Raw genomic sequence first — 17,375 nt, 5'->3', positions numbered from 1 at the left:
TCTGACCTTGCCCCAGCCTCTGGGGCCCTGGGTGGACAGTGCCTAGAGCCCAAGCCAGGCCCAGCCCATCTGTGTGTGTGTATGTGCGTGTGATGCTACCTCTCCTCCTGCCCCCGGCCAGGAGGCCGCATGCACACGGGCATGCACGCACACACTGGGCTTGGGACATGGCCCCCAGAGCTCCTGCCCGAGCTGGGCCTTATGCAAACATTTCTGTGCCTGCCAGGTAGGGGCACATCTGAGGGGCCTGGCTGGACAAGGGGTGGCCCCTGGATTCAGGCACACGACCACCACACGGGCACGTGCCCATGCATGTCTCGTGTGCTCATCTCACAAACTCCGCCCCCCCCACCACACACACACACACACACACACACACACACACACACACACACACACACACACACACACACACACACACACACACACACACACACACACACACACACACACACACACACACATCTCATGCTGAACACCCGGAGGCCACTCACGTCTCTCATACCCAGTGTCAGTCCACATCTGCCTCTCACATGCTGCCCTTCTCCCACCCACCCAGGGACACCCAACGGCTCCTCCCTGATCCTCCCCTTGCCCCCAGCCTGGAGGAGCCCTGCCCAACAGGGCATGTGAATATGCAATGGGAGTCCCGGGCTGGACAATGGCAAGTGTGCGTGCCGTGGTGTGCCCGTTCCTGGGGCTGGCCGGTTCCCCCACGCGGGGCCTGTTGTGTGAAGCTCGTGCCCTGACTCTGTCTTAAGTGCATTCGCGCACTTACACTTGGCCTTATGTACACAGCCTTGCCCGGCCGCCGGGGCGCGTAGGGATTTTAGCGGACGTGAATGTAAATAAATTATATATATATATTGCTAACCTGAGTGCTACTTCTCTCTGGGAAAGCCAGAGGTCAAGGCTAGTGGCCGCAGAAGGGCCACACTTGGGCTATTCTGGGAGTCATGCATGGCTGGGGACAGGTGGGGTCTGGGCCCTGGTTCAGCAAGGGTAGTTCCTGGAGACTTCTTCAAACATGGGCCATCTGGGCAAGGCGGCAGGCAACCGCAGTGACCAGGGCTGCACCTTTGCCGGATCCATCTTCCGACTGCAGGAAGGTGACCACACAGCGAGGGGCCAGCTCCCTCACTGTGGCTGCCACCAGGCTGGAAAAGCTGTGGGGAGGGGTTGCTGAGGTGAGCCCAGGCCAACCAGATCCCACCGGGCCATTCCTCCCTGCCCATCCCAACACCCAGACTCACTGGGGGTGCAGCTTGTAGAGGGTCCCATCCACCCCTACGGACACAGTCAGCTCTTCTAGGCCCCGGTTCTCACGGATCTTCTCCACCACAGCTGCCACACCAGCCCCGCAGAGCTGAGCAGCCCGCTGGGACACAGCCTGGCACACCTCCAGGACCATCAGGGCGTCATCTGAGGTCAGGGACAGCCCCAGATCCTCCAGGATGGCTCGGACCTGCCTCAGAGCCAGGCTGTCACTGGGGACAGGAAGGAATAGAGCACAGAGAGCCAGGGTCCTGCATTAGCTTTCCCACCCCATGAGTTCTCCATCCTCTGGAATGGGCCTCTCACCAACCAGCATTTTACCCAAAGTGAATAGACAGATTATTTTGGGAGGTGGAAGGAGGCAATGTAGGCCTTAGGCACCTTTCAATCTCAGAGAGAAACTTGGTCTTGAAGATGTCCCTGGTCTGAAGTCGCTGGGTCGGCTGGCCCCGGAAGAGAACTCCAAGGCTGGTCAAATGCAAGAGAATATGGCGGACGATCTCCCCCAGGTACATGCCACTGATCATCTTCTCAAAGCTGCATGAAACACAAAGATCAGGAGACCCTACCTGCTACCCTAACCAGTGCCAGCCACCACCAGCTGCCCCTGCCCAGACCTACCCATACCTCTGCTTGCCGGGGTTGATGGATGCCTGGTCCACATTTGCATCAAAGCAGGTTCTAAGCAAGTCCAGAGAGCCATCATCCCCAAAGGCACCCCACTCCATATTTATGCACATGTGGCCTGAGTCCCCAGGCACAGCTGCCACATTCTGAAGCTCCTCCATGTAGCAGGCATTGGTGCCGGTTCCTACAGAGATGGAAATCATTCACTGACATAGATAAGACCCCTCTGTGCCCTTCCCAAACTGAGATGGTAAAATTTGGGCTCATTTCTTACCTCTCCATTTCCCCACACTCACAACCTTTCCTATGTCCTGGTCTGCCTTCACTCCTGACACTCCTTCTGCAGACCCTGGCAGCATCGACCCATCTGGGCCCCCACCACTTTCCCTCCCAGCACCAGCACCATTGTGTCTTCCATTCTATGCCAGAGCACCCCTGGCAGATGTGTGAGAGCCCCTCTGCCGTCTGCAGTGGAGAGGCCCAAGCTCCCTGGACTAGCTTTCCAGATCTTTAGTCAAACTAGCAGGTTCTGGGCCAGGAGCTGGGGACATAGACAAGAATCAGACATGAGGAGCCCCACAGTGGCCAGGGAGTGGGCAATAAGCAGCTAACTCTGATATTGCCTGTATGTACCCAAATAGAAGTGCAAAAAAGAGCATCATGGGAACCTTGAGCACAGCTGAGTCTTCCCGCCTAGAGGGCCAGGAAAAGCTACAGAGAGGAAATGACATTTGGATTTGACTTTGAAGCCAGGAAGCACAGAAAGAAAGGCATTCTAGGCAGAAAGCACATTCTGGGTAAAGATATCCCCTTCCTCTCCCCAACACATGGTCAGCTCTAGGCAGATGGTCTCCTTGTCAGCCCCACCTGGATTTCCTCTGACTAGTTTATTCATAAAACAATCTAGGCATACCTCTCCTGAGCACTTCCCCACTCTAGGCTCTATGTTCAAGAAGCTCCCAGTTTCAAAAGGAAGCTATCACTTAGCTCCTGCCCTAGGGGACTGATGCCCAAAGGCCTATGGGAGTCCTCTTCCCCCACTTAGACACTCTTTTCAAGTCCCACTCATGTTAGGACCACTTCCTTTCTGATCTTGGCCTTGTCACCCTGTTGTGTACAGTCAGAATCAGCTCTCTCTGACTGCCACATGCTGTCCTGGGCCTGATTCCCACCAAATGGTGGGTTTTGAGAAGATAGGTATTTCCCCCATCTTTATGTATAGTCTTCCTGCCCCTTCATCCAGCCCCTATCTGGCCAGAGGAGAAACACTTAATAAAGACTTCAGAACTTGGGCTACCTAAAGGACCCTCACAGCTCATTCTCTGTCCTCCACCACCGGCCTCTACCCAGTTCTAAGCACTGAGTGTGTACCATGGGCCAAGCACTGTGCCACGCTTTGTTTCCTCTCCTCTCACCCTCACCATCCTTGAGATAGGCATTACTATTATCTCTGTCTTAGAAGGAAACTGAGGCTCTGGTGATTTGGCCAAGGTCATACAGATGGAAATGGCAGAGCTAGTATTTCCACCCAAATCTGTATGACTCCAAAGCTCAGATTCATTTAACAGAAGGGCAAACTGAGGCTCAGAAAGCTTAAATGACTATGAATCAGTAGCTAAGCTGAGCAAAGTTCAGACATCCAGCCCAAATGAGTGTTGCAGGGCCTAGCTGAGTCAGGCGGGAATGGTGCCATATCCCCAAGGCCAGAGGAACGTCCAACCTGAGGAACCAACAGGAGGCAATGAATTAACATCAGGCAGTAGGAACACAAAAGAGCAGGGCCTCCTCACCAACAATGAGGCCGACCTCACAACGGGGATCCTCATAGCCACAGGACATCATGGTCCCCACCGTGTCATTGACAATGGCAACCACATTCAGCTCCACTGCCTACACACAAAAGGATGCTGCTAGTTGCTGGGCAACACAGTTGTCACGGCAACCAGCCAGGACCCAGAGGTCTCTACTGCAGAGAGCCACCCACTCCACCCTCCCCCCAGGTCAGGAAGCAGGAGACCCTTTGCTCCCTTCAAGTCCTGCCACAGCCCCAAAGCACCCCTGAAGGCAGACTCCTCACCTGTCTTCGCCCGATGGCTTCCCGCAACAGACACACAACGTCTTGGCCCTCACAGTCTGATGCATTGAAACCCTTTGTCCAGTTTAGGAGGATGCCCTGGGGGGACAAAGGTGGGGCAGGAAGATTAAGGCCCCTTGGAATCTCACTCTCCCTCCCCAAAGCCTGTATCCCATCAGAAGCATATGCTATCCCCCCTGACCAAGCAGGATTCCATGCCTACTCTGCCACATGGTTGAGGGCCTTGCCCTCTGCCCCCTCCTAACTCCCCAGGAGCCTTCTAGTGTAAAGAAACCTATTAATAACCATCCGACCTGTGTCTTCTATTATTAGTGCCAGAATGCTCAGATGGTCTGAGAGTCTGGGCGTTTTAAGACGGTTGCCCAGAAGGAATGGCCCTTCATAATTGGGTTAGGAATGAACAGAGCTGGTAAAATGAGTGCTATGTATGAGAAGGGGGAGGACAGAGAAGGCTCAGAGGTCCAAATGACAGAAAATTCTGCTCTTTTAGAAAGAACTAGCAAGTGTCAATTGAGAGGAAGGAAACTGAGGATTAGGGACAGAGCCGTGTCAACAGGAGATTCACTTGTGTGTTCCAGATATGAGTGAAGGACGAAACGAAAAGCCAGAACCCAGAACACCTAGGCAGGATGGGAGGAGACAAGACAGATAGGCCTTTATTGTGAGAAGCTGACCTTAAATTGTGAAGTTAGTGATGGGCTTGACAGTCTAGGACTATTTTTTCTAAGTGTGCTTCCTCTGAGGGAGCAGGCAGGGGAAGTTATTCTCCTGCTGTTAGAAAATGACAGCTCTGCCCAAAGTAGGAGCCTGCAGAGCAGGTGTGAAAATCTTTGGGGGGGCGCCTTGGTGGCTCAGTCAGTTGAGTGTCCAACTCTTGACTTCATCTCAGGTCATGATCTCAGGGTCATGGGATCCCTGGTCTTGGCTCCATGCTCAGCAGGGAGTCTGCTTGAGATTCTCTCTTTCCCTGTTCCTCTGCCCCTCCCCACTGCACTCTCTCTAGAATAAATAAATCTTTAAAAAAAAAAAAAAAAAGGAAAATCTTTGGGGCAGAAGATTTTAGAGATATGAACTGACGCTTCCCCCAACAATATTTCCTTTTATCCCTTTTCCTATGTAATACAGCCAGAGTACTCAATGCTCATAGTCTCAAACACAGAAACCAGAGAGTGCGAGGGCAATTGAGAAGGAGGGCTAATGTGGGGGACCCAGATCATAAGTAGTGGCAGTATTTCCCTGCTTCCAGACATAAGAAAGACCCCTGGTCTGGGGAAGGGGAGCTGGGGGGGACCTAAGAGCCAGGTTTTGGAGTTTCCTGAGAAAGGTGTCCTATGCCTCTACCTGGGCCATGCTCCTGTGCGAAGGGAAAAGACAGAAGAGATTTGAGTGATCTGACTAGCAGAGTAGTCTCTGTCCTCCTTCCCCATGGAGGGGAAGGTGAGTTGTCAAGGGAGGTGTCAAGAACCAAGAGAGTAAGTAGAGTCCACACAGCTGGGGCCTGGACATCTCCTGGCTTCCCTGAGTGTCTGCCCATACACAGCAAAGGATGCTGTGCAGCTGAAAGGGGCCCCCTGCCTGGGGAAAGAGGTCCCAAAATTGATTAAGTTATCACCCCCCCCAAAAGAATGTGGGCTCAACACAGAAATTAAGCTCAGTTCTAGAAAATGAATAGGACCGCGTTTCTTCTTGCACACCTGATTTTGCATACTGAGTCCCACCTGCTTTTCACACCTTACAAGGAATAATCAAATGGTGCCGGCATGTTTAGTCTAGAGTGGAGCGGACCAGCAGAGAGACACTGCTGAATGCTTGATTCCAACGGGCCACTGTGTAAAAGAAAGCCAAGTACAGAAGCATGTGTCTGAGAGAGGTCAGAGCTGGAGCAGAGCTGAAAACTGCACAAAGACTGGGTGGAGTAGAGAAGGCAGAGCTTTTCAGGAAGAGCACAGTGGACAACTTGAGGGGCAGCAAGCTCCTCCTCACAGGAGGCTTTTTGGCAGAAGTTGGGGGTATTGAGGAGGAGACTGCTGGGAGCTTGGACCAGAGTATGGGAGGATCCGTCTCCATAACAGGCCTCAGGTGTGTACACTGAGAAGTCTAAGTGTGCACTGTCGAAGAACATGCAGAGGTATATGCTTAGTGCGTGCTGTGTCTAGATCTGTGCCTGCTGCTCTGCCTTTCCAGTCACGGCACCAACACCAAGCCAAGCCTGAGAGAGACACAGCAAGTTCGGGAAGCGGACACAGGGCAAAGGAACTGGGCAACCATAAGCCCTTTTGAGAAATAGGAACTAATGCTGTTCCCCGCAGGTCCCCTAGATCAGTACACCAGGGCTTCGTGGTGTACTGTGAAGTGGACAGTCAATGTGCTCCTTCATCAGCCCTGATCTGGGCACTGCTCCCAAGTGCCCAGACCTAACCTGGCTCCACTTTCCTGCCCATTGGCAGCCCTCAGGAGTATCCATAATCTTTTCCATCCCAGGCCTCTTTTCAGCCCTGGATTCCAGGCCACTTTACCACACCCTCTCCACCTGCACACACCATGTCCAGTGAAACCGAGGCGAGGTTGCTGGCTCAGCCCAGCAGTGCTTCTGCCCACCCCCATCCCCAGCCCAGGATACTTGAAGCCCTCTCCCCAGCCTCCTGCCCATTCCCTGAAGGGTATGAGGGTGGAAAGTCCTTGGGGATGGTTTCTCCTGGCCCTCCCTCCCTCACCTGGTCGAGGCCAAGCTGCCTGCATGGGAAGGAGAAGGTGAAACCCAGCGGGAGGCTCTGCCCACTCAGGCCCTGCTTCTGCTGGAAGTCCACAATGCAGTCCACGATGTGGTCGAAGAGCTGAGGTGTAGGGCAAGTCAGGGGGTGGCCCCAGCCCTGGTACTTCCCCCCCGCCCCTGACATCAGGTCCAAGCTCTTGGTACCTGCTGTCCAGAGCCCTGGGCCACATACTCCGGGATGGAGTAGACCTGGCTGGTGATCTTCACACCTCCTGCTGTCACACGCACCAAGAGGACCCGGAAGTTGGTGCCCCCCAAGTCCAGGGCCAGGAAGTCCCCGCGTTCTGTGGGACAGAGATCCTCAGTGTCAGGACAAAGCACATTCTGTGACCTCCAGGAACCCATATCCCAGCCCCACGCTCAGGCTGGGTCCTCACCAGTGCCATCAGGTGTGGCCCGGACATAAGTGGGCAGCATGCGGAGGGATGAGGCCTCCCCTCGGAGCCCCTTGACCATGGCCTCCCGCATCTGTGCCCGCACCGCTGCCAGCTGCTCATGGTCCAGCCGGAAAGGCGCCAGGGTCTCTTCCAGCAGGCGGCGGTGAGCAGCCAGGCGGGCGGCCACAGCAGTCACCATTGCCACGCCCTGGCCACCCCCATCCACAGAGGGAATGAAGGAGACATCACATTCGGGGGCCAGGAGCATCACGGTCTCCTGCAGGATGCTGAGGAAACTACACAGACACAAGGCAGGCATACCTGGCTTGAACCTGAGCCTGAACCCCAGGGCTTGCTGAAGCCCTGGGCCCCATCACTTCAAATCCCTTCAGTTCTAAATCCAGCTGTACACCAACCTTATGCCCAGTGTCTGCAGTGCTCCCAGTGCCCCAAGAGTCCCCCTGCCTTACACACCCAAAGAGAAGCATCTTTTCTCTCTTCTGACTTCTTCTGGCCTCTCTTGTCCCCATCTGACCTTACCCTGCTTGGGTGCCACTCTTGGCCACTGCCTTGCACACATGGTACCAGAGTGCCCTCTGGGTCTTTATGGAAAACCCACATGTTCCTGCTACCTGCTCACGCAGGGCTGTGTGTATCTCCAGTACCTGGGGTGTCGCTCGAACACTCGGCCTCCGGTGGCCACAGCGATCTGAAGCACCTGCTGCTCCCGGCTGTGCTGGAGGCGGGCAAGAACAGCCGCCAGGGCAGCGGCACAGAGCCGGGCAGCCCGAGTGAACACAGCTGCACACACGTACTGCACCAGCTCAGCGTCCGAGGCCCCCACGCTCAGGCCCAAGTCCCGTAGGATAGCATGCACACGGGCTGCCCCAGCCAACGGGCTGGAGGGACACAGGGTACTGCTTTGGGACTCAAGGTAGCCCCAAAGCTCCCTGCCCTCACCCAACCCCATGGCTACCCGGGGGACAGAGAATCCTCCCCTCTCCCAAGCCAAGAAGCCCCTTGTTTAAGCCCACGGGCTTTCTCTACTTACTCCTTCATCTCAGCCACGTGCTCCAGGAGGATGCTGCCATGGCTCAGTAGGGCAGGGGAGGTGCAGCCACCAAAGAGGACCCCTCGCTGGGCCAGGTGAGCCAACACAAGCCTCACCAGCTCACCCAGGTACAAGCCCCCAATCATCTTCTCAAATCTACAGGTAGGAAGGGTGGCTGGACAGAGATTTCCTTAAGCCCTTAGCCCACCTGGCCCCACCTCCAAGGGCCCCAAAAGAAGGATCATTTTCTTTGGGGTTCCCCAGACCAGAGGTTCCAGAAGCAATGGCTTCCCAGGAGATAGGTGGGTGTTTATCCAGAACTTGCTGCCCCCTCTGGCTTAGGTTAGGTTCAGAGGGGCTCCTGGAGGACAGGGAATACTTTGCTACCCCCAATCCCTAACACTTGTCAGGAATAAGAGAGGGCTATGGGTTGAAAATTCTGGGTTCTAGAATCTTGAGCCCTTCCTTCTTTGAGCCTGGCCAGGGCCCCCCAAGATGCAACCTGGAAACCCTATGAGCAAGCAACAGGGAGGGGCCTAAGGGCCTGAGTTCAGGGACAGCAGCGAGGAAGGGAGCAGAAGAGTGATAGGCCCTAGAGCAGAAGGTCAGGCCACCTCTGGGCACCAGGATTCAGGGACTCTCGGTCCAAGGCATGGTCAAAGGTGGTCAGCACTGGTCCCAGGACCCCATCATCACTGAAGGAGCCCCACTCAACGCTGACGCAGACGCGGCCCCGGTCCTCATCCAGCACTGCCACATGCCTTGCCTCCTCCATGTAACATGCATTGGTGCCAGTGTCTGGCAGGGATGAATCCATCAGGACCTGCCCATCAGGTAGCTGTAACCCCCCCACCCATCATCACAAATGACCCATGGCTCACCTACAACAAGCCCGACCTCACACGGCCCAACCCCTGGCTCGCAGCCCATCATGGTGCCCACTGTGTCATTCACCACGGCAACCACATCGATGCTGTAGGCCTAGACAATGGAGAGGGCCGAAGTCATGGCTGACCTAAGTGGGCAGTGTGGGGGATGGGCAAGGCTAGGGCCTTGGCTTTGATGGAGGGGCCCTGGCTTTGATGGAGGTGCTCAGAGTCCATGAAACACAATGTGTGTTCATGCCCACACATATACTCTAGGTCCTCCCCCCCTGTAGAGAATTTTCCTCCCATCCCATACTCCCCCTTGTCTCTTCCACCCCCTACTCAGGCCCTGGGGCTCTCAAAGGCTCCCAACCTCAGTCATCACCTCCAGAACATCAGTGCTCCCCACAGGACCAAGATGATTGTGAGCAAGCGCGGCACCTTGAAGACTGCACTGTAGGTACCTGGCTTTCTAAGCCCTGACTTCCATCCACTAGCATCACTGCTGTTAGTCCAGATGGATCCAGATCCACCTTTCTTTGGCATCCAAGTGTTTGCATATACCTTTCTCTGAAAACAGACCTTCCACCCCAGCCCCAGCTTATGCCCTGGCAAACTCCTCCTTCAAGCCCCTGCCCAAGTCCTGGTGTGTCCTTCCCAGTGCTATCAGAGTCACTGGAACCACCTCCTTGACAGGGACAATGCTTTGTCGGAATGCTTTCCCACTAGACTGTGAGGTCTTTGAAGACAGGGTCAAGGCTTTTCATCTTTGTTTTGCCCTATGATCCTGAAAATTTATTTGACCTTTCTTAGCCTCAGTCTTCTTACATATGAAATGGGAATGGTAGCAACATTTACCCCAGGGTTAAACTGGATAAAGGATATACATAGAAAAGGAAAGCAGGCCTTCCCAGAAGCACAGGCCCAGCCACACAGGTAGCTGTCCCATTGCCCCTGCCTCCACTCACCCCCTGCCTCTTGATGGCATCTCGCAGTAACTGGACCACATCGTGGCCTTCCACACCACTGCACCTAAAACCTTTGGTCCAGGAAATAAGGGTGCTCTGGGGGCAGAAAAGCTGGGTCATTCCTCCAACAGCCTTCATGGGGCTGCAACTCCTCCACCTACTGTCCCCATGCCCACTTTGCCTCACCCTGTCCAGGCCCGTCTGGTGACAAGGGAAGGAGAAGCTGAACCCAAGCTGCAGACCCTCTTTGTCCACGGGGAGTGCATCGAGGAACTCAGACAGACAGTGGGCAGCAAAGTCAAAGAGCTGTGGGACAAGTTGGGGGCTCAGCTCTGCCCACCAGAGCCCCAGCCACCCAGCCAGTTCCCAGAGACTAGGCAGTGAGCCCTTACCTGCTGACCGGGACCCAGCATCACCTCTGGGGGGATCACAAACTCCTGGCTCCGGGGCTCCATCCTATGTCCCTCAATACCCACCAGGGTCACCCACAGAACACGCAGTGAGGCCCCTGTGGCCCCCAGCTCCAGCACCACAAAATCCCCTTGCTCTGGGGCAAACAGGACACAGAAAAGCATGCAGTTGGCAAGACCAAGCCTTCTGCCTCTCAGAAATATCCCCAAGGACTGCAAAGTCTCATTAAGGGAGCTCAGAGTTGGGAACCTTATTGGGAAGAGGGATAAGGAACTTCTCCCTCCCCCAGATCAGAATTCTCTCCCAGGCCTGGCCACCCATTTTGGTCTATGCCACCCACCAGTGCCATGTGGGGTGGACCCCACATATGTGGGCAGCATCCGGACAGCAGAGGCAGGGCTGGTCTGTCCCCCCAGTGCCTGCTCCATAGAGCCCAGGAGGCTGGCTTGGATCTGCCGCAGCTGTGTCTTCGTCACCTTGAATTGCTGTAGACACTCCAACACCTGGGGAGAAACAGGCTAATATCTGGGCAGGAGCCCCATTGCCTACCCAAGTTCTCTGACTCCAACCAGGACTGCCCTGCCCTGCCCAGCTTGCTCCCCCCTTTACCAGTCCAGACCAGCACCTCCCTTAGCTTTCCCAGGGGCTGACTAGAGCCCTGCCTAAGCCCTCTCTGAGCCTTGCTGGTCTCCCCAGCACCTGCCCAGCCCCACTTCTTACCTCTTCACACACCTAGGTTCTCTTGCTGCCCACAGCCCATACTTAGTTCCTGCCATCTCAGAAGGCTCCTTCCTGGAGGGGAGACCCACCCACCTCCTCCTCCTGCTCCATTCTCTGGCGGTTCCTCGTCAGATCCCTATGTCCCCTGCCCCTTCCATTTCTTGGAATTCAGGGTTTAGTGAGGCCTCTCCTGTCATACCACTGATTCACTCTGGCTCCCCAGTACCCAGAGGTGAGCTGCTCAGTGAGTTGTCATTCACTGAATGAGCAAACAAATGAACAAATGTGGGAATGAATTTCATGTTCAGGTGCTTCCCTCTTCCAATCCACTTGACTCTGGAGCCTAAGTAAGCTCAGCTCAAAAGAACTTGGAGGCCACACTGTGGAGGACAGTCCTGCCGTCAGTCAGCCATCCTTCCCACAGACATTGATTGAGCGCCTACTAGGGGCCCAACACTATTCTAAGCACTGTATGTTGCATAACCAGCTGAGTTCTGTTCTTGTGGAGCTCAGATTTCAGCATAGAGGCAGAAAATAAGCAAATAAACATATAATATGGTTCTGGTAGTAACGGTACCTTTTTTTTTTTTTTTAAGGCTGGAATAGAAGTTTGAGAGTGACCAGGGGAGGAAAAGATATTTTTGGATATTGGTCTGGGAAATTCTCCCTGAGGAAGTGACCTAAATAAAGGAAGGGAACAAGCCATTTGAAGATCTGGGGAAGAGGATAAAGGGATTTTCTTCAGAGTGAGGGAATGGATTTGGGGGAAGCCTGGGCCAGGGGTGAATCAGAGCGATGGGACAGGTAGGCAGGCAGAAAGCAGAGGATGGCACACCCAAGGTTCTTCTCCACCAGTAGCCCATTGTGGGGGAACTAAGAGGAGCCCCAGTACTCCACCTCTATATGGAAACCTCCCGCAGATGACCCTCTGGCCTGTCTTTCAAAGAGACAGCAGCAGCCTCCCTGGGTTTGCTGGAGTCCCAACCTGTGACTCTAATCCTCCTGGCCTTAGCCTCTCCCAGGTCCTCACCGCCTGCCCCACAGGAATTCCATTCCTATGACCCACTACCCCACACTGGACCCGTATCTGTAAAGTAACCAACCACGTATTTGAATAAGGAGGAAGGGAGAGCCAGGTAGGAGAGGCTGTTCAGTGAGGGAGATGGGGGTGACTCAGTTCCACCTCTGCTTTAGGAAGAGAATGGAAAACAGATCCCTAAGGAGGCAAATGATCTTAACTGGAGTGCCAGATGTTCAGTTCCTTGTTTACATTACAGAAGATGCTTCTAGCAGCCATGCACACTAGGAAGGGTTATTCCTATGTTATGTTACAAATGAGGAAACTGAGACTCAGAGAGGAACAGTCATCTGCATAACCCAAGCAGCTATTAAGGGACAGAATGGGATTTCAACCCAGATCTGACTGAAGAAGTGTTTCCACATGAATGTGAAGCCTTATAAAAACTAGCAATTTCACCTGAAAAGAACCCAAAGCTAATAAAGTTTGCAGTGAAGAAACCCCATAGGATAAGAACACTTACATCTGAGTCCTTGCCCTGCCACTTTTCCTGGCTGTGTGGCCTTGGAATAGGGCTGAGAAAATAATAATACTCAGAAGGCCCTTGAGTCCCCAGTGCCAGGGGCCATGTCATTTCTCACTTCTGTGGCCCAGCCATGAGTTGCATACAAAGGAAATGTTTACAGCAGGGTCTGGGGAAGAGACTGGACAAGGGTGAAGTGGGAGCATGAGAAGCAGTGAGGGGTGATGCCCCCCACAGTTTGGACAATAAGTGAAGTCCAGCAGATGTCAGAACAAGCTGGAAAACTAAAGAAACTGCAGGGAACAATTCAAGAACCCTTTCATGCATGCCTCCTCTGTACCGGTCCTCTATCACCATTAGCTCACTTAATCCTCCAGGGGGTAGAAGGATTAGACTTTATTTTCTTCTATTTTACTGATGAGGAAACAGACTAGGAGATACGAAATGACTTACACAAGTGTTTCCTGCTTAATGGTGTGATATGCAAGCATTTCTAAATCTTGGTCAAGATGACAGAGAAGAGAAACTCAGTCTGAGCTAACCTGAGGCATATAGATAATGCTGAAGAATAACCTCCAAGTAGAGTTCAGCACTGAAATCATCTCTGTGTGCCTGTTGCAGTAGCCATGTTGAAGGGAGGGAGATGTGCAGAAGTAACTAGAGAAATAGGGGAAGGAAGTGCCTTAAGAATATAGTCTTCTACCTGAAAACCCCAAGAGGGTCCTTTCTAGACTGTGTCAACCCATTCAGGGCAGGGGCAGCACCTGTGTGGCAAGGTGGCAAAAGTAATACCTTTGGAACTGAAATACCTCAGCCCAAGCTCCTGTTGTGAGTTAAAACTCAGATCAGTTCACCTCTCTAAGCCCCCTTCCTCAGCTGTAAATGAGAAGATAATCCCCACCTTGCTGTTGTGTGGAGCCACAAAGGAGATAGTTACTAGATCAGATCTGAAAGGTTGATAAACTAGAAAGGGCTGCACGGCTGTGAGCCCATGGTCCCATGGCATCTTAAACTGATCCTGCTCTTGTTAGCCTTGAATAGGCATGAGTCAGAAACCCAGTGCTGCACTTACCAGCTCAGAGCTGTCTGAGGGGCAGGGCAAGCCCTCCTGGGAACAGCCAGGAGCTCCTTCCCTTTGCCGCAACCCTACTGACCCAATAGAGTCCATGTGGTTCCACAATGGAGGGTAGCCACCTATAGGAGAAAAGGGACAGCCCGGGTGAACCACATAGTCTACAGGCCCTCAGAGGCTGTGGCCCTTAACTTTCGTCCCTCAGAAGAGGACCAGAAAGAAAGCTGTAGGCAGAGCTCAGAACCTCTGACCATCAATGATCCTTTAGTAATCAAGCAGAAGGCCCCTGTTTTCCAGAAACACATATATTAGCAGAGCACTGGGAAGGCTGATTTCTAATCCCAATGCCATTTATTCATTCTGTCATTCATTTACATTTACCAGTTCCTGATGCCTACTGTGCCAGATGTTGGAGTACAACGCAGATATCGGCCTTGTCCTGAGGGATCTCACAGCCTTACCAATAATCACAGTATGGTTGACGTGGGCAGTTAACAGAGATGGACGTGCCACTGTGCTTGGGAGTTCAGGGATGTTCGAGAGGTTTGGAACAAAGGGTGCGAGGTAACAAGGAGCCAAAGACCTGCTGGAGAAGCAGGCAGGCTGCACTATGGATGGCCTTCAGGCCAAGCTAAGGTGTACAAATTTCATCCTGAAGGGAGAAGTGAATGGGGATGCATCTGCACTTCAGAAAGGGGTTCCACTTGTGGCATGACTCCGGGCAGGTCATTCATGACTTCTTTGAATTTTAGTTTCTTCATCTGGGAGGAAATATCTTTCACAAGGTTATTGCAAGAATTAAATAAGACTTGAAAAATGCTTTAGGAAATTTAATGTGCATCATGAGACATCAGCTCACGGATGGGCTTTGAAGGGTATAGTGATGCAGAATGGAAAGAGCCCTGTTCTCAGAGTCAAGGACCCAGCTCTCCACAAAGGAGCTAGCACCAGGTCTCCAATCTGGAGACCTAATTTTCTTAATCTGCAAAATGAGGACCAACATATGTCAAAGAGCTGTGTGGGGCAAATGAAATGAGAGCAAAAGAACCTTGTGCAGAGTGTGCCTTTAGATTTATTTAGTTGAATCTGAATTGAGCCTCAATTTCCTCCTCTATAACAACAAAAATTCAGTGCTTGTGAGGATTAAAGGAGTTAATGGTTCTGACAGTCCTTTGCACACTGTAAAGAACTGTAGAAATGTCTGGTATTTTGCTAATTCAAGCTAGAGGGTATTGCTGCTCCAAGAAGTTCCCAAGGGTGCCTTCAGTGATTCAGGTGCTTTTTTAGGGGTAAAGGAAAAAGGAAATGCAGTGAAGGCATTTCACTGAATCAGTCTACCTCTCTTCCTGTAACAGCAAGACTTCAGGGAAGATACTTTCCCATCCCTGCAACTACTCCCCACCTTCCACTCCCATCATGCCCATGAATTTGCCCTCCTTGTGGTCACCTATGAGCTGCTGATTGCCCCATCCCAGTCTTTTCCTCAGTCCCCACCCCTACTGTCCTCTGTCAGGCATGCAAAGCCATGAGCATTCTCTTCACTACAAAATTCTCGTCCCTTGGCTTCGACAGCCAGTCTTTCCTGGGCCTCCTTCCTGAGTCCCTCAAAATCTTCATAACTCTTTCTCTCCTCTCCCCCTTAACAATGCCCCACCCCACCCCACAGCCCTCTTCTCCACAGTCCCTTTGTATCACCCCCAAGTTTTGATTAAAACCTCTGTGTCAGGGCTCCCAAATCCCTGTCCTGAGCCAAATCCCAAATTCTGATGGTCTGTTAGACATCACTCTGCAGGTGCTGGAGAGGCTCCTCAAACTCCCTGGCCAAAGACACATTCATTTTCTCCTTCACTTTTCCCCATGGAACTCTTTCTGTCCTTCACCTTGGCTGGAGGCATCAAGGCTGCTCACTCACACAGCTATTCAGGTACCTGTCTACATCCCTGACCCTCACCTCCTCTATGCAATCACGTCTCAGGCTGAAGGCGCTAAGAACAGAAAGTGCTCTCCCATGTATCCTCTCCTCCTGATTCCCATTGCCACTGCCCTAGACCTTCTTCCCATCTGATTATTTCAACAGCCTCCTAACTGATACCGTCCACTTCCCTGCCCCACCAACTCCCAACACATCACCAGAATGACTGTGCAAAAACAGATTTTATCATGCCATTCCCCAGCCCTATCTTCCCTAAGAAAGGAGGTAAACCTTCACATTGTGATAGCTCCCGCTACAGGAAAAAAAAAAAAAGTCTAAAACTCTTTATCTAGCATTGCAGGCCCCAAGCTTCCTCTCTTGCTACTCCCCCTCATACTCCAGCCACACTGACTACAAGTTTCACCCTGTCTCTTGCTGTCCAGCCTTTATTCACAGTATTCCTCAAGTCTGGAACCACTGTGTCTGAGTTATTTGCATTTTCAGCCCAGCACAGGGTTTGACATAGATAGGTGTTAATACAGCTTTGAAAAAATGGGGGGGGGGGTTGGGGGTGTCCTTATTCAGAGAACTAAGAAATCAGTTTCCAACAAATTTCCTCAAAGTCACATATACCTAATTTCCAAATCTGTCAAATAGGAATGTTAACTCCCAGAATGTTACAGGTCTGTTTCAAGGATAAAATGGGGTAACTGAGGCAATTATAATCTTAGGAAAGGGCCAATCACTACACAAAGAGTAAGCTTTCACTCTCCTTTTGAGGCCCAGCTAACTCGAACATTCTTTCATTTACTCTCTTACTCATTCACTCTTCTATTAGACATTTATTCAGTACTTCTATATGCCAGAGACTGTGAAGCTTCCTCCAAGAAACCTCAGTATTTATACTCCCAGTAAATGTACTCATGTCTGCCTCTTCCAGCTGAGCCTGGTGGGGAAGGACATGTCTCCCACATCACTAGGTTCCCAGAACTCAGCCAGGGTCTGCACATGTTTGAGTAACAGTTGGCCTCTTAGCTTAACTCAGCTGAACCAGATACAGGAGGTGAGTCTTCCTTCTGAAAAGGATCCCAGGGACCCTGGCCAAGGATGGGAGCTATCATTGAGGACCAGCTGGCTTAGTTGTTCCAGCCTCTACTCGGCTAGCATGGGCCAAGCTGGACAGATGAAGGTGAGGGGATGGGGCTGAAGTAAGCAAGAATTAGAGGAGGGTCTTACCCGGGAGAAGCAGCAGTTGGTCACTTTCCTCAGGCGTGAGCTCTTCTCTCTCAGTGTGAGGCATCCCACTGACCTGGTTTGCACCCCAAAACGAAACTCACGGATCACCTGCGTTGTAACGTCCCACCCTCTTCCTTGGCCACCACTATCTAGCTATCAGTTAATTCAGGAAGGGGCACTTCCTTCTGAGTCTGCCCTAAGAGAAGCCCAGGGTAGGCAGGGCTATGGTGCAAACTTAAGCAAGATGACTGCAGGAAGCTGGAACCCTGAGCTAGGTCAAGGACCCTGGGACATCCCCTCTGTAATACTCCACCCACTTTACTCAGAGTCTGAGTTTTGAGGTGGTGGCTCACCTCTGGAAAGATGGAGGAGCCTGGCATGAGAAATATACAGCACAATAGGCAATTTTCCAAAATGTTTAAGTACTAACAAGCAAGAGGCAGCGTGGAAC

The 17,375-nt window shown here is 52.5% G+C and overlaps 1 protein-coding gene and 1 long non-coding RNA gene across 2 annotated transcripts; one reads left to right on the top strand and one right to left on the bottom strand.

The window, feature by feature from the left end:
- Nucleotides 1-982: 982 nt before the first annotated feature.
- HK3 (hexokinase 3) lies at nucleotides 983-17,205 on the bottom strand. Its single transcript, XM_027606665.2, has 19 exons — nucleotides 16,925-17,205; nucleotides 13,777-13,898; nucleotides 10,784-10,946; nucleotides 10,425-10,579; nucleotides 10,219-10,338; nucleotides 10,033-10,128; nucleotides 9,080-9,179; nucleotides 8,813-8,996; nucleotides 8,199-8,354; nucleotides 7,813-8,046; nucleotides 7,148-7,443; nucleotides 6,915-7,054; nucleotides 6,712-6,831; nucleotides 3,980-4,075; nucleotides 3,693-3,792; nucleotides 1,903-2,086; nucleotides 1,657-1,812; nucleotides 1,254-1,487; nucleotides 983-1,166 (listed from the first exon to the last, which is right to left on the bottom strand). The coding sequence occupies exons 1-19, from the start codon at nucleotides 16,986-16,988 to the stop codon at nucleotides 1,022-1,024; spliced, it is 2,865 nt and encodes a 954-aa protein (XP_027462466.1). The 5' UTR covers nucleotides 16,989-17,205; the 3' UTR covers nucleotides 983-1,021.
- LOC113929636 lies at nucleotides 8,906-14,934 on the top strand. The gene is made up of 3 exons (XR_003522268.2): nucleotides 8,906-9,032; nucleotides 9,411-9,520; nucleotides 14,161-14,934. It is a non-coding gene; the product is annotated as an uncharacterized LOC113929636 (long non-coding RNA).
- Nucleotides 17,206-17,375: the final 170 nt, after the last annotated feature.

This window comes from Zalophus californianus, chromosome 5, assembly GCF_009762305.2.
Source record: "Zalophus californianus isolate mZalCal1 chromosome 5, mZalCal1.pri.v2, whole genome shotgun sequence".
NCBI lineage: Eukaryota > Metazoa > Chordata > Mammalia > Carnivora > Otariidae > Zalophus > Zalophus californianus.
Note: the sequence above shows the minus strand (reverse complement) of the source record. Positions and strands in the feature narration are given on the sequence as shown.

Bases quoted from the DNA above. Each gene is read 5' to 3' on its own strand.
- HK3 (XM_027606665.2), bottom strand. From the start codon at position 16,988: ATGCCTCACACTGAGAGAGAAGAGCTCACGCCTGAGGAAAGTGACCAA. The intron at 8,047-8,198 runs GTAAGTAGAGAA...GTGTCCCTCCAG, and splicing joins CACGTGGCTGAGATGAAGGA to CCCGTTGGCTGGGGCAGCCC. The intron at 6,832-6,914 runs GTACCAAGAGCT...CCTACACCTCAG, and splicing joins CCCAGGGCTCTGGACAGCAG to CTCTTCGACCACATCGTGGA.